This window comes from Crotalus tigris, unplaced genomic scaffold (assembly GCF_016545835.1).
Source record: "Crotalus tigris isolate CLP2741 ecotype Arizona unplaced genomic scaffold, ASM1654583v1 scf7180000018197.359167, whole genome shotgun sequence".
In the NCBI taxonomy this organism is placed as follows: Eukaryota; Metazoa; Chordata; class Lepidosauria; order Squamata; family Viperidae; genus Crotalus; species Crotalus tigris.
Window position 1 is genome coordinate 166,162 of NW_024096876.1, and position 14,910 is coordinate 181,071.

A 14,910-nucleotide genomic window follows, 5' to 3' on the forward strand; every position below is an offset into this window, starting at 1 on the left:
ACTACCAGAAGTACAGGCAGGATTTCGAAGAGGCAGAGGAACTAGAGATCAAATTGCCAACATACGCTGGATCATGGAGAAAGCTAGGGAGTTCCAGAAAAACATCTACTTCTGCTTCATTGACTATGCAAAAGCCTTTGATTGTGTGGATCACAACAAATTGTGGCAAGTTCTTAAAGAGATGGGAGTACCAGACCATCTCATTTGTCTCTTGAGAAACCTATATGCGGGTCAAGAAGCAACAGTGAGAATTGGACACGGAACCACTGATTGGTTCAAAATTGGAAAAGGAGTCCGGCAAGGCTGTATACTGTCGCCCTGCCTATTTAACTTATATGCAGAGCACATCATGAGAAAGGCAGGGCTAGATGAATCAAAAGTTGGAATTAAGATTGCCGGGAGAAATATCAACAACCTAAGATATGCAGATGATACCACTCTAATGGCAGAAAGTGAAGAGGAACTAAAGAGCCTCTTGATGCGGGTGAAGAAGGAGAGTGCAAAAGTTGGCTTGAAACTCAACATTAAGAAAACCAAAATCATGGCATCCGGCCCTCTCAATTCCTGGCAAATAGATGGGGAAGAAATGGAGGTAGTGACAGATTTTATTTTTCTGGGCTCCAAGATCACCTCAGATGGGGACTGCAGCCAAGAAATTAAAAGACGCTTGCTCCTGGGGAGGAAAGCTATGGCAAATCTAGACAGCATACTAAAAAGCAGAGACATCACCCTGCCAACAAAAGTGCGTATAGTCCAGGCCATGGTTTTCCCAGTTGCAATGTATGGCTGTGAAAGTTGGACCATAAGAAAGGCTGAGCGCCAAAGAATTGAGGCCTTTGAACTATGGTGCTGGAGAAGACTCCTGCGAGTACCTTGGACTGCAAGGCGTTCAAACCGGTCAGTCCTAGAAGAGATCAACCCCGACTGCTATTTAGAAGGCCAGATCCTGAAGTTGAAACTCAAATACTTCGGCCACCTAATGAGAAGGAAGGACTCACTGGAGAAGGGCCTAATGGTGGGAAAGATTGAGGGCAATAGAAGAAGGGGACGACAGAGAATGAGATGGCTGGATGGAGTCACTGAAGCAGTAGGTGTGAACCTAAATGGACTCCAGAAGATGGTAGAGGACAGGAAGACCTGGAGGAACGTTGTCCATGGGGTCGCGATGGGTCGGACACGACTTTGCAATTAACAACAACATTGTTGATTTGGTGCATACAAACCTACTATAAGTATTTTCTTGCCATACAAACTCACTTCAATCATTACATATCTCCCTTGAGGATCAGAATCTATTAAACAGACTGATAGATTTTGCTTAACATAAATAACTACACCCCCTTTTTTTCCAAGAGCAAAAGATGCAAAATGAGATCCCAATCGAGCATTAACTAAATATTTTTGATCCTTAGCATTAATATGCGTTTCCTGCAAACAAATAATGTCATTATTATGTTGCTTCAAATAGTGAAATATTTTTTTTCTCTTCTGAGGGGAATTAAGGCCATTCACATTCCATGTCAGAAGCTTTACCATCTCCATCTTCCAATAGCCTAGAGAAGACTGCTTGAAGATCTACCATTGAAGATTGCACTGAAGATCTCTTAGGTCTTGCTCCTCCCACAGGCTCAGAAACAAACTCTTGTGAAGCTTCTTTAACCTCTTTCTTTTGTTGTTCCTTTTCCTTACGTCTATGTGCAGCTCGAGTCATTCTCTGCTCTTTCATCTCAACTTGTTGAAACCACTCAGCCTGTGGTTTCCAGCTTTCATCAATACAACTTCTTCAGACTGCTGTTCTCCCTCTTTTTCATCCAAAGCTTTGAACATTATAGGTGTTGAAGAGCGTGCTCCCAGGACCGAAGTATAAAACTCCTTTGCTTTAAAAACAGTGTTTAGTCTATAACGTGTCCCCGCACAGCTCACCACAATTCCAGTCGGAATATCCCATCTGAATGGCATCTGTCTCTTTTTAAGTTCATCTGCTAAAAAAGCAAACTCTTTTCTTCTTCTTAAAATTTTGGATGGGATCTCCTTTAGAATTATAACATCTTGTGCAGCAATCTGAAACCTCTTATTATAAAAGGCTTGTATAATTTCATTACGCAGAGATCTTTTCCCATAGTAAATTACCACATCTCTTGGCAGATTTCTTTGCTTTGCAACCCAGGAATTGACTCTAAATATTTTTTCAATTTCTCTAAGTATTTCCTCTTTTTCTCTGTCCAGAATCACAGCAAAGTCATTTGCTACCATCTCTCTCAAATCTTGTTGCATATCCTCTTTCAGACCCCTAATTCTTAAAGCATACTCCATCTCTCTATATTGAGACATAACAATCTCATCTTGTGAATTTTCCATCTTTTTTTCCATACCTTCAATTTTTTCCTCCAACACCTCCACTTTATCTTCAACTTCTTCAACACGAGAATCCAATTTTTCAACCACAGAAGCAAGTCCTTTTAAAGCCATAACTATATCTTGCCTCAAAATATTATTATTCTCCCCTAAGATCTCTTTCATTTCTCCTCTAATTTGAGATATAACATTTCCCATTACATCTTGCAGGTCTTTTACCGTTAGTGGTTGTACAGGAGGAGAAGATGGTGGTGTAGTTTTAAGTTGTTGTGCTGGTAATATCGCTGGAGAAGAAGCCACCTGTGGTACTGTAGAAGTTGCTTGGCGCTTTGAAGCCATCTTTTTTTTTTAAAAAAAATTCTTCTTTCCTCCTTCTTAAGAAATACAAAAGAAAAATCCCATACGGAAAATAAAGAAAAATAAACAAAAGAGAGGGAAAAAGATCCTCCTAAAACTCAAATCCACCTTCAAAAAATCATTATAATAATAAGAAAAAAAAATAGAAAAAGTAATTAAATAACCAAAACCGTTCCGTCTCCCTAAAAAAAAAAAAATCCTCAAATTGCCATTTTACTTTCCCTCTCGACAAAGAAAAAAAAGAAAGTAAAAGGGATTCTTAAAATTAAAGTCAAAAAAAAAATCAAAAAGTAAAAAACCTCTTATCAGCTCTGTCCGCTTTTTAAATAACTCACCAGTTCTCTTTAATCGCGGAGGTGGGAGCGGCGTCTTGCTTTGTCCCAAGCAACGAGAGACAAAGATAGCTGAGAAGCGGAGACACCCTGAATTCCGTGGGAGCACTCCTTTCAGCCCCCCCAAAAAATTCTTTGGGGGATTTCAGGGGCTCTACCACTATTCAGGGGGATACTCCCCTCCCCCCTTTTGCCCAGGAGGGAGGTTTTAAACCGCTGAACAGCTGATGCCTGCTGTTCTCAGCGGTTTTAACACTTTCTCAGGAGGACGGCTACAAAGTAGCCGCCAGCGCCAGCGCTACACCACCGGAAGTCCCCACTTTGCATCTTAAGAAGACAGAACTCTTGGAATAATTCTTCCAACAGGCATCCTTTATTAAGAGAAAATGGTTGCAGGCGTTGTAGACAGGACTTGGGGTCCAAGCTCTCCCATTCAAAGTTTTAAGGGGTTCCCCAGTAGTCCCACCCAATCACCCCCCTCTTCCAGCGACAGTTTCAGGCATCACAATCCCACCCCCTTTTCCTTTCTGCCGGCTGGATGGAGACTTCAAAGAAAACTACATGAAAGGCAACAGCTCCATTCTTATGGTTAGCTCTTTTGGCAATACACACAATCAGCTGCTTTGAAGTGTACCGAAGGAAGTGAGGGCCATAAAGCCCCTTTGTTCACCCCTTCCCTTCATCGTATGGCAGAATTCATAGAAGGCAGAAATGGGTTTTTTTATAATTGATAACTAAAGATGAAATATAATTGGATTCTGACAAAGGCATTGGTTTCATAATAGACTGTAAGAATCATGACTATAGGTAGTCTTTCAGCAAAAAACCCTCCCATTTGATAAACTGGATTCAGACTTACAGCCACATGGTTTGCTTAATAACCATGTGATTCACTTAACAATTGCAGTGACTCACTTAACAACCATAATTAAAATGGTTATAAAATCAAGTTTAGTCATGTGAAGACTCAATGTTTGACAGCAATGATTTACGACCAGAATTAAGAGCTCAATTATGGTTATAAGCTGAGGACTACCTATAATCTATTTTATGCTGTCAAAAAGTGGCACATACAAGAAGGTATCAAAGGGGGCTAAAATGATAAATGTAAACATTATACTGTCACACCACATGCCCCACCTCTTTTGTTTGTTAATTGTGGCATTGTGTGCATGCCCAAAACTTGCAGTGCAATACCATATGACAAGAGAAGCAGAATTCTACAGATGTTCATGTTCCAACTTCCTAACTCCATTAGATAAGGGGATATCCTCTGTTATATTTCTTATTGCATTGTAGGGCTCTGTGCTTCTTGGGTAAATGCTTAACAAAACTCAGTCAGCCAATCAACATTCTTAATAAGTTTCCATTGCACTGTCAGGTCAGATGTGCCCCAAATTGGAAATCTTCTTGAGAAAAATGGGTTATTCTTTGTTCTTCCAAGTAATTATATCTATAATCATAAATTTCTTGATGTGATATATGGATATAACTTTTAATTCTTCCTTTAGGTGAAAAATGCACCAAGTTCTACCATCCAGATAAAGGAACAGGCCTTCTGAATAAAATATGTCACGGTAGCGTTTGCCGGTGTGCAGAAGGTAAGTTGGGATACACCAAGCTGGCAGAAATAGCCAACACCCCGGAAGAAAGGCTCAAAATCCAGATGAATCTCAATAGACTTGAACACTGGGGCTTATCTAGCAAAATGAAATTCAATGTAGAGAAAAAATAAGGTTCTACATTTAGATAAGAAAAACCAAGTGCACAGGTAGAGTATAGGTGATATTGGTTCAATACTAATAACTGTGAGAGGGGTCTTGGAGTCCTACTGGACAATCATTTAAATATGAGCCAGCAGTGTGCTGCAGCCTCCAAAAAAGCCAATGCAATCCTAGGCTGCATTAACAGAGAGATGGAATCAAGATCATGTGAAGTATTAGTAGCACTTTATAATGCTTTGTAAGACCACACTTGGAATACTGCATCCAGTTGTGGTCACCATAATATAAAAAAAGATGTGCAAACTCTGGAAAGAGTGCAGAGAAGATCAACAAAGATGATTAGGGGGCTGGAGGCTAAAATATATGAAGAATAGTTGCAGGAATTGACTTTGTGTAGTCTAGTGAAAAGAAGGACTGGGGTGATATGATAGCAGTGTTCCAATATCTAAGGGGCTATCACAAAGATGAGGGGTCAGCCTATTCTCCAAAGCACCTGAAGGCAGGACAAGAAGCAACAGATGGAAACTAACCAAAGAGAGAAGCAACCTAGAACTAAGGAGAAATTTCCTGACAGTTAGAACAATTAATAGGTGGAATGACTTGCCTCCAGAAAGTGGTTGCTCCAATACTGGAGGTTTTTAAGAAGAGATTGGACAATCATTTGTCTGAAATAGTATAAGGTTTCCTGCCTGAACAGGGAATTGGATTAGAAGACTTCCAAGGTCCCTTCCAACTCTATTATTCTGTTATTACTGAATTATTATTTCCGAGCATAATAAACCTGGTATTAGAGTTGCTTTTGAAAAACCCGGTCCTTTCTTTGCTCCTTAAATACAGTACAAATCTTATGCGATTTTCTCTTCAGAGAACATAAGACAGTGCAAGCATTTGAAATACCGCATTTCACCCTCAAATGCCACATTATTAAGTAATTATGTAGATTAGCTTTAGATCAGGGATGTCAAACTGCTGGCCCGCCGGTTGCATCATGCAGAGGCCGCAGCCACTCCAGCTCCAGCAATGTGAAAAAAGTCATGATACGTCATGACACATCACATGACGCAGTGAGTTTGACACCTGTGCTCTAGATAGTAGGGTCTCGCAATTAAATTAGTGTTATTTGTTTCTTATCAAACACATATCTTCTAAAAATGAGATGTTAGTTGCTCTGTGCTGGCTACTTTTTGCCCTAGCAATGTCTTTTAATGGGAACATGTATCCTCAACAATCAATCCAACATGTTGTCTTCTCTTTTCTCCTCCTGAAGAAACCTGTTCCTTCCTCAATAAGCAGAATGATGTTACTCTGCGGTTACGAATTCAACAAGCCTGCGGGCCAAATGTGGATTATGGTATTTATATTGTAGAATCTTATTAATAAAGTGGTGGTGTCTTTCATTGTTAATGGTCTACTTTTAACTATCAAGAAGTCATAATTTGGAGCAGCCATTTTGAACTTATTCATAATCAGTTTTTTTTTACCCTCCTGGAGTGATATTTTTCTAGTTTACATGGTGCTGCTTGTTGGTGTGTTATAGACCTCCGGTGTTGGATAATAGTTCATGGCTCCTGGAAATGGATCTGAATCAAGGAGTAAGCAGAGCCAAAGGACTGAGATTCAGAGAACATTTCCATGCTCCTCACTTCCACTGTTTTCAATCTCAATCCTTCAAAAAGCAGCATGAAGCCAAACTGCAATCATCTGCATGGCCCCATCCCCAAACCCAGGGGCTAAACACTACAGTACTGTGAGGTGGAGTGAGGTGAAAGTTTTCACAAGTGGGGGAAAGGACTGCTTGGAAGCTTACTGTTAGCCCTTGGAGGTAGTCCAGACAAGAAGAGCAGCCGGGTGCATCAGAAGAATCTTTAGCATAAGGTTACATTAAGTGGATTCTTGAAGACTGGAAGTATTTCTCCCATCCTCTCTTTCTAGTCTCCGGAAAACTAGGGAGGGTCCCCTCTGACACACTTCCTGTGCTTTTCCCACCCCCACAGACTGAGCTGCCTCTCATCAGCCCGTTGCCTAGGTAGGCTGCAGGTCCTCCTCTTGTCTCCCAAGGTCATTCCAACAAGCCTGTAATGGTATCTGGGAATGACCTTGGGAGATGACTGGATAGGGGGCAGCTTAGCCTACAAAAGGAATTCAGGTGTGGCAAACGTCTCCCAAAAGATCCTCCCTAGTTTCTTGGGCTGTAAACGGGACAGGGAAGTAATGTACTTCCAGTCTTGCAAGATTCTGTTAATGCAAGCTTACAATAAAGTAGTTTTAGTCCATCTGGCCTTGCTTCCTGTCTGGACTACCTCACATGACTGATAACACTATCACATTCATAGAACCATGGCGCCTCAAGAGAAATACACAATTTGCTTCCATGTACCCCACGATGGAGCTAGTACTCAATGGCCCTACCTGAGGGATTCTGGACTGCCATAAAGATCCAGCCTGGAAGTGCCCATAGTCTAGGTGGAAACGTTAACAGTACCTGTCCCAAAGCTGTTTTTCTGAAAAGTAGCTGGACTTTCTTGGTAAGAAAGAAAATCCAGTTGCCTTTTGGAATAGCATGTTTGGGGTAATCATGACCTGGATGAATGAGAATCCCCATAGACAACTAGAAGCACCTGTGCCTCACTGATTATACCACTCATGGTGAAAAATAATCAGCTGTCTTAACGAGTATTGTTTCTGTCTTTGTTCTTAAAAGTCTACAAAGCCAAGTTGCTTCGCATAGAAGAAAAAGATGCTAGTGATATCTATGTCATGGACATTTTAGAAGTTGTTAAAAGAGGTAAGAATTTTTCCCTAAAGCAAAGTAAATATTAGGTAGTGAAAGTTGAAAGTCATTTGAACCCCATTTTAAAGTTCACATTAGTTTATTTGATTTGATTTATTCACATGCCACCCCCTCTTAATTATTGACAATGTACAATAAGAATCAAACAAAATAATAAATGCAATATAGCAAAATCACTATTGGAATAGGAAAAAAGAATAAAAAGCAAGAACAGATGCTGAATCCAGCTGATATCATCCATATCCCCAAATGTATCTGACAGGAGCCCAATCACCCTAACCCAAGGGCTTGAAGCCAGCTCTTGAAGCTTTCTAGAAGGCCAACAGGGTGGGAGTTACCGAGATATAGGGGGAATTTCACCTACCTACTGAATCTTTATGGTCAGAATGTCAGTGTTTCCTAGAATTTTCCTTGCGTAAGAGAGCTGTAGTTCTCTCAAAATGTAAAAGAGGGCAGCCATTAAAAACCCAGTGGCTCAAGTGTCAGTAGAAAATATTTTATTGCACAGAAACTCGCATTTCTATGGAACAGCAAAGTACTCCCCATTGGCAGTCAGATAGAAGTTCTCTCAAAATGTGCATAGTGAATATTTCCCAGAAATTTTTGTAACACTTTAAGATTCATCATCCTCACAAATGTATTTCAGTAATTCCTTCAAACTTCCCTTATTCATATCTTTATGAATTATCAAAAGGAATATGGGATAACATACAACTTAACAAATCAATGTTTCTTAAAGCAAAATTTCCCTTTTAATGCTTCTCTTTACAGTAAGGATGCACAAATAGATGCAGGTCTGGTGCATTCTTTTGCTTGTAAGAGAAGCATGCCTTTAAATTGATCTCTTCACTCTTTTTTCTGTGTTTCTGTTTTATATAAGGATTCAGGATTTTATCTGTGAGGATGAGGAATTAGGGATGAGTTACACCAGAAAAAGAGGGAGGAGTCATTTTTATCATTCTATCAGTTTTTTGTTTCCTGATCAATCTGCTCCAGTGAGTCAGAAGATCTTTCAACGAGTGTGGGAAGGATCTGTTGTAGTGGAGTTGCCAATGGCCCCCCTTTCACTTCTGTTGACAGAAATCTTCTCTGGATGATCCACAGACAGATGAGGCTAGCCTGAAAAGTGCTCCAGTACTGAGATAGGGAACTGGTTTTTCAGTTTTGCAATAGTGGCGAATATCTGTAGCTCGGGTGTAGGATGAGGGTGAAGGTTCATTCTCCAAGCTTGTGGGTTGGTTTCTAAATATTTCATTACCAGGCTAGGTAACACCTTCAGTGGAAGTTAGGTGATGTCTGTGTTAGTGCTCTTCTATTTATAAGGGCTTTAACCAATGTGTCAAGTGAGGGTCATGTGATGAGTGTTCAGAGAGAGGCTTGTGATGGGGATGTTACTTCAGGTCAGGGTCATTGGAAGGTGTGAATTATCAGTGGGTTGGGGTGAGTCATCAGTGGTTTTTCAGTGTCAGGTGCTACAGTATCTGTTGTGGTTTATAATTGACCATTCGGAGGAAAAAGGTAGAGAAGATGAGTGATAAATATGGTTCAGTAGCAGTTGAAGAAAGAACCAATGCTCTCACTAAATACAGTTATTCCCTCTTCTCTGGTTACATAACATTATTTGCCAATGTACAGCAAGAACATTTCCCTATTGAAATATATATTCAGATTTTGTCTAATTTCTGCAGGCACTGACCGAAATCCACAAGCAAAGCCCCGCCAGTATGTCAGTCAAAGGAAATGCCAGGAGGCTCTGAATCTGAAGGTGAACAATGATTATCTGATCTGGGGTCTGAGAAGTGACCTGTGGCACAAGAAAGATGAGTACGTATTTCACTAATATTTTTAACTTTCTAAAATTTTATAGACTTTGTTTTTTTGCTATCAAATCCACAGAACACCTAACAATATAATAATAATAATAATAATAATAATAATAATAATAATAGTAGTAGTAGTAGTAGTAGTAGTAGTAGTAGTAGTAGTAAAGTTGGAAGGGACCTTGGAGGTCATCTAGTCCAACCCCCTGCTCAGGCAGGAAACCCTACACCATTTCGGACAAATGGCTGTCCAGTCTCTTCTTAAAAACTTCCAGTGTTGGAGCATTTACTGCTTCTGGAGGCAGGTTGTTCCACTGATTAATTGCTCTCACTGTCAGGAAATTTCTCTTTAGTTCTAGGTTGCTTCTCTCCTTGATTAGTTTCCACCGGTTGTTTCTTGTCCTGCCTTCAGGTGCTTTGGAAAATAGCTTGATTCCCTCTTCTTTATGGCCGCCCCTGAGATATTGGAATACTGCTATCATGTCCCCCCTGTCATATCTACAGTAGCATAGAATGTTGTGTTACATCTTTGAAAGCAACCATAATCTGAATCTATTAATATGATGATGATGATAATGCTATCCGTTTAGTCGAATCAGCTTTTGGCAATGTTATGGTTCAGGTCCCAAAGGAGTTTTTTCAAAAGGCAAAGGGATTTTATTGCCTTTTCAAAAAGCACTTTTGGGACAACAATGACCTGGATAACTGAGAATCTCTATAGACATTAGGCTATGGTACAGGTCTCTCCACATCTTCTGATCTTGCACTATTTATTTGAGTTTTTCTATGTTCTGGCTAGTGTCAACTTTGATAATGTTCAGCCACCGTGTTCTTTGATGACCTGGTTTCCTTTTACCACTAATTCTTCCAAACATAATTGCTTTCTCTAGTGAATTCCCCCACATGATGTGGCCAAAGTAAGTGAGACTCAGTTTCGTGATTTTGTCTTCTAGTGACATCTCTGGTGTTATACACTCCAGTACTTGCTTGTTAGTCACATGTGCTGCACCACAGCTCAAACAAGGGATTTTCTACCTGCGTTACTTTTTTAAGGCCCAGCTTTCACAACCATAAGTAACTTTGGAGAACACAATAGAGGGGACTAACCTACATTTGGTTGCCAGGCTGATGTCCTTGTTTTTCCATATTCGGTTCACGTTTATCATTACTGTCCAACTCAGTGCAATCTGTTGTTTTATTTCTGGGCTGCATTCACCACTTTCTTCCTAGGAAAGTGAAGTTTTCCACACATTCTCTCTCTTCACCATCAATTTCTATTTTGATATTTCCTTTCCTTACAGTAGTCATGAGCTTCGATTTTTTTTTTTTCATGTTCAGGAAGAAACCAATATTCTTACTTCTTTGATTTTATTTAAAAGATAACAGAATAAGAGTTGGAAGGGACCTTGGAGGTCTTCTAGTCCCTATACACTTGGTGGCGAACCTATGGCACATGTGCCACAGGCAGCACACATAGCTGTCTCTGTTGGCATGTGCACCATTGCCAATGATAGAGGGATGCCAGGCCAAGCTGCTCCCCTCCCCCTCTCCGCACATGTGGAGTCTGGGAATAGGTGAGAGATCTGGGCGGGGTGAGGCTATAAAAGGAGCAACTTTGGGTGGAAACAGCATTTGATACAGACAGCGAGTGAGTGAGCACGAGCGGACAGTGGTAAGTTTCAGCACCCAGCTATGCAGGGGAGGAGGAGGAGGAGGGCAACCTGATGTCTGAAGCTGCCTCTGCTGGCCGCTGGCCTCAGCAGGCCCCAACGAGGTAGCATTCACTCACTGGCTGTCCAGCCTCATGGGGGGGTGGCGATGGTGGCAGCAATGGTGGCAGCGATGGCGGCGGTGGCAAAGAAAGGCACGTAGTGGAGGGGGGGCAGCCTGCCTGGTGTCTGAAGCTGCCTCGGCCTGGGGTGATGGCAGCGGCGATTGCAGTGGCAGCGATGGCAAAGAAAGGAACAGAGGGTGTGTGTGGCCTGCCTGGTTTTTAAGTTGCCTCAGCCTTGTGGGGCGATGGCAGCAATGATGGCAGTGGCGGCGATGGTGAAGAAAGTCGCAGTGGGGTGCCCTGCCTGGTTTTTAAGCTTACCAAGATTTAGGTTGTGCTCTACACTGCTAAATGCCTTATTGAAATCCAAGTATACCATGTCCACAGCATTTTGCTGGTTCACTAATTTAATCACTTTGTCAAAGAATAAAATAAGAAAAACATGATCTGTTTTTCACAAACCCATATTGGCTTTTGGTTGTAACTTTGCTTGCTTCTAGGTGTTCGCAGATCTGTTGCTTGATTATCTTTTCCACGATCTTCCCAGGTATCGATGTCAGGCAGATTGTCTGTATCTCCTGGATCCATTTTCCAGACATTCTTTGGTTTCTGAGAATTGTATCATCAGTATATCAAAGATGGTTGATATTTCTTGCACCAATCTTTACCTCAGTTTTTTATTCTTCAAAATCTAACTTCCTCATGATCATTTTGGCACACAGGTTGAATAAGAAAGGGGAGAGAATGCAACCTTGTAACACTCATTTCTCTATCTCAGACATGTCAAACACAAGGCCCGGGGGCCAGATGCAGCCCACAAAGTGGTTTCATGTGGCCCACGAAGCCATCCTGGAAACAGTGAGGGAACAGTTCCTGCTGCCTTGGCCCTGGCCCAGGCCTGCCAGGAGCCAATGTATAATTTTGTGGTGGCCATCTATGCTGAAACGCATTCGGTCTTAGCTCCAAAGGCCGTCTGGAAACAGCGAGGAACCAGCCCCTACCATGTCGGCCCCACCCCCTGGTGCATGCTGGGAAGGTGTCATCTTTTGTGAGGAATGAAAAAATGCACCATCACCTGGAAGTGGCCAGCAAATGGCCCTCGCCTATTTCACATATCCGGCTTGATGGGCTCTGGGGGAAGGGTTTCGGCAGGCAGTGGGGCGCTCTCTTCACAGTGTCGAGAGGCTAAGCCGGGCGGGGCAAATCCCAAAAGAAATGCGAGGCTAGCTCCCAGCAGGCAGTGGGGCGCTCTCCTCATAGCGCCAAGAGCTGAGACGGGTGGCACGAATCTGATGAGAAGTCCAATGCTGCCTAGCCCCCAGCCTGCCCAGTTTCAGCAGGCAGCAAGCTGCAAAGCTGGTGAGCTTTGCACTGCCTGGCTCAACCTCTCAACGCTGTGAGGAAAGCGCCTCGCTGCCTGTTGAAACCGGGCAGGCTGGGGGCTGGACGGCATCACGCTGCTCATGGCATCCCCTCCCCCAGAGTCCACCAAGCCAGATATGTGAAGTAGGTGAGGGCCATTTGCTGGCCATTTCCAGGAGATGGTGCATTTCTTCATTCCTCACAAAGGGTGACACCTCTTCAGCTGCATTTCTTGCCTGTTTTTCTCGCTCCCTCGTCTCAGATATTTTCCCACCATTCTGTACTTAGGAAAGAAGGAAAGAAGGAGAGGGAGGGTCTGAGGGATGTCCTGCCTTAGTCCTGCCCTGCTGCCTTTTCACCATCTCATTACCCCCTCCTCTGGTCTATCCTGGGGGTCTCCCATCTATTGCTAAGGAAGCTTTGGATACAAAGCTGGGTCTCCTCCCATAGAGAGGGAATGGGCCTCCCTCTGACTTTGCCTTCGTACCCATCATGAGCAATCTGGGTAAGGAGAGCAAGCACAGCAGCAGCAGCTTTGAGGATGAGGTAAATGCAGCTGGGCACCCCCTTGGGGAAGTGGGGCTGGGCTTGGTGCCGCGGGTGCTCAAGAGCCAGGCTGGGCATTTGACCTCTGCTGTCCAGGGCTCCCGGCAGCCCACACCACCATTGAGCCCCCCCCTGCATGTCCTGGGAGGAACAGTGAGGCTCCTCCAGTGGACCATGTCTCTTCTGCCAGAGACCCTCAGATTTGTCCCACTCCTACCCCGGCCCCCACATGATGTAGAGCTGGCCACGCCCACCCAGTAGGCCACACCCACTCCATCCACACCCACCCAGTAGGCTGCACCCACCCTGGCCACACCCACTTGGCCCCCGAGGGCAACCACAATGCTGATGCGGTCCTCAATGAAATTGAGTTTGACACCCCTGCTCTATCTTAAATCAATTGGTTTCTCCATATGGTGTTCCTACAGTGGCTTCCTGATTTGTGTACAGTGATTGCACTAACTTGAGCAATTGTGCTAGTAGCCCTAGGTCTTGTAGGGCTCTCCATGGCTTCTCATTATCAACACAATCAAAGACTTTCATGTAATCAATAAAACACATGTAAATGATCTTTTGATATTTTCAAGATTTTTTTGATGATCCAGAGCAGATTTGCAATATGGTCATGGGTATCACAACCTCTTGAGAAGCTGGCTTGGACCTCTGGTAATTCCCTTTCAATGGTTGGTGTTAGACATTGTTGTATAATTTTAAGCAGAACCTTGCTGATGTGAGAGATGAGAGCAATTGTGTGATAATTGGAGCAATCAAAGGGAGAGTCATCCCTTTTTTTTTGGCAGTGGAATGAACACTGGGCTTTTCCAATCCTGTGACCATGAATTGGTTGCCTAGATTTTCTGGCACAGGTCTCTAATGACTCTGTGTGGTACAGGTCTCAGTAATTCTGCAGGGAAAGTGTCAGCACCTAGAATCTTGTTGTTTGGGAGTTGGCTCATCACCCATATGATCTCTTCCTTAAGGATGGCCGGTTTAGAATAGAATAGAATAGAATAGAATAGAATAGAATAGAATAGAATAGAATAGAATAGAATATTCTTTGAGGTCTTCTAATCCATCCCCCCGCTCGAGCAGGAAAACCTCTACCGTCTTAGACAAGTGACTGTCTAGCCCAGGGGTGTCAAACTCAATTTCATTGAGGACCACATCAGCATTGCAGTTGCCCTCAGGGGGCTGCGTGGGTGTGGCCAGGATGAGTGAGGCCTACTGGGTGGGTATGGATGGAGTGGGTGTGGCCTACTGGGTGGACGTGGTTTCAGCAGACAGCGGGGCACTTTCCTCACAGCGCCGAGAGGTTGAGTCAAGCGGTGCGAAGCTTGCCAACTTTGCATCTTGCTGCCTGCTGAAACTGGGCAGGCTGGGGGCTAGGCAGCATTGCACTTCTCATCAGATTTGCGCCACCCAGCTCAGTTCTTGGTGCTGTGAGGAGAGCACCCCGCTGCCTGCCAAAACCCCTCCCCCAGAGCCCATCAAGCTGGATATGTGAAATAGGCGAGGGCCATTTGCGGGTCACTTCCAGGTGATGGTACATTTCTTCATTCCTCACAAAGGGTGACACCTCCCCAGCATGCACCCAGGGGGTGGGGCTGACGCAGCAGGGCCAAGGCAGCGGGAGCCGTTCCCTCACTGTTTCCAGGATGGCTTCGTGGGCCACATGAAACCACTTTGTGGGCCGCATCCGGCCTCCAGGCCTTGTGTTTGACATGTCTGGTCTAGCCTCTTCTTAAAAATCTCCAGTGATGGAGAGTCCACGATTTCTGGAGGCAAGCTGTTCCAGTGGTTAATTGTCCTCACTGTTAGGAAGTTTCTCCTTAATTCCAGGTTGCTTCTC

At 43.4% G+C, this 14,910-nt stretch overlaps 1 protein-coding gene across 2 annotated transcripts in view; it reads left to right on the plus strand.

Annotated features, from left to right (window-relative positions):
• LOC120310464 (venom factor-like) overlaps positions 1-14,910 on the plus strand; it is a 134,378-nt gene that overhangs the window by 115,808 nt on the left and 3,660 nt on the right. For both annotated transcript variants that reach the window (XM_039348887.1, XM_039348888.1), the window contains 4 exons: positions 4,556-4,645; positions 6,036-6,119; positions 7,470-7,553; positions 9,248-9,383. In XM_039348887.1, the coding sequence (XP_039204821.1) occupies positions 4,556-4,645; positions 6,036-6,119; positions 7,470-7,553; positions 9,248-9,383 (394 nt within the window). The remainder of the gene's footprint in view (positions 1-4,555; positions 4,646-6,035; positions 6,120-7,469; positions 7,554-9,247; positions 9,384-14,910) is intronic.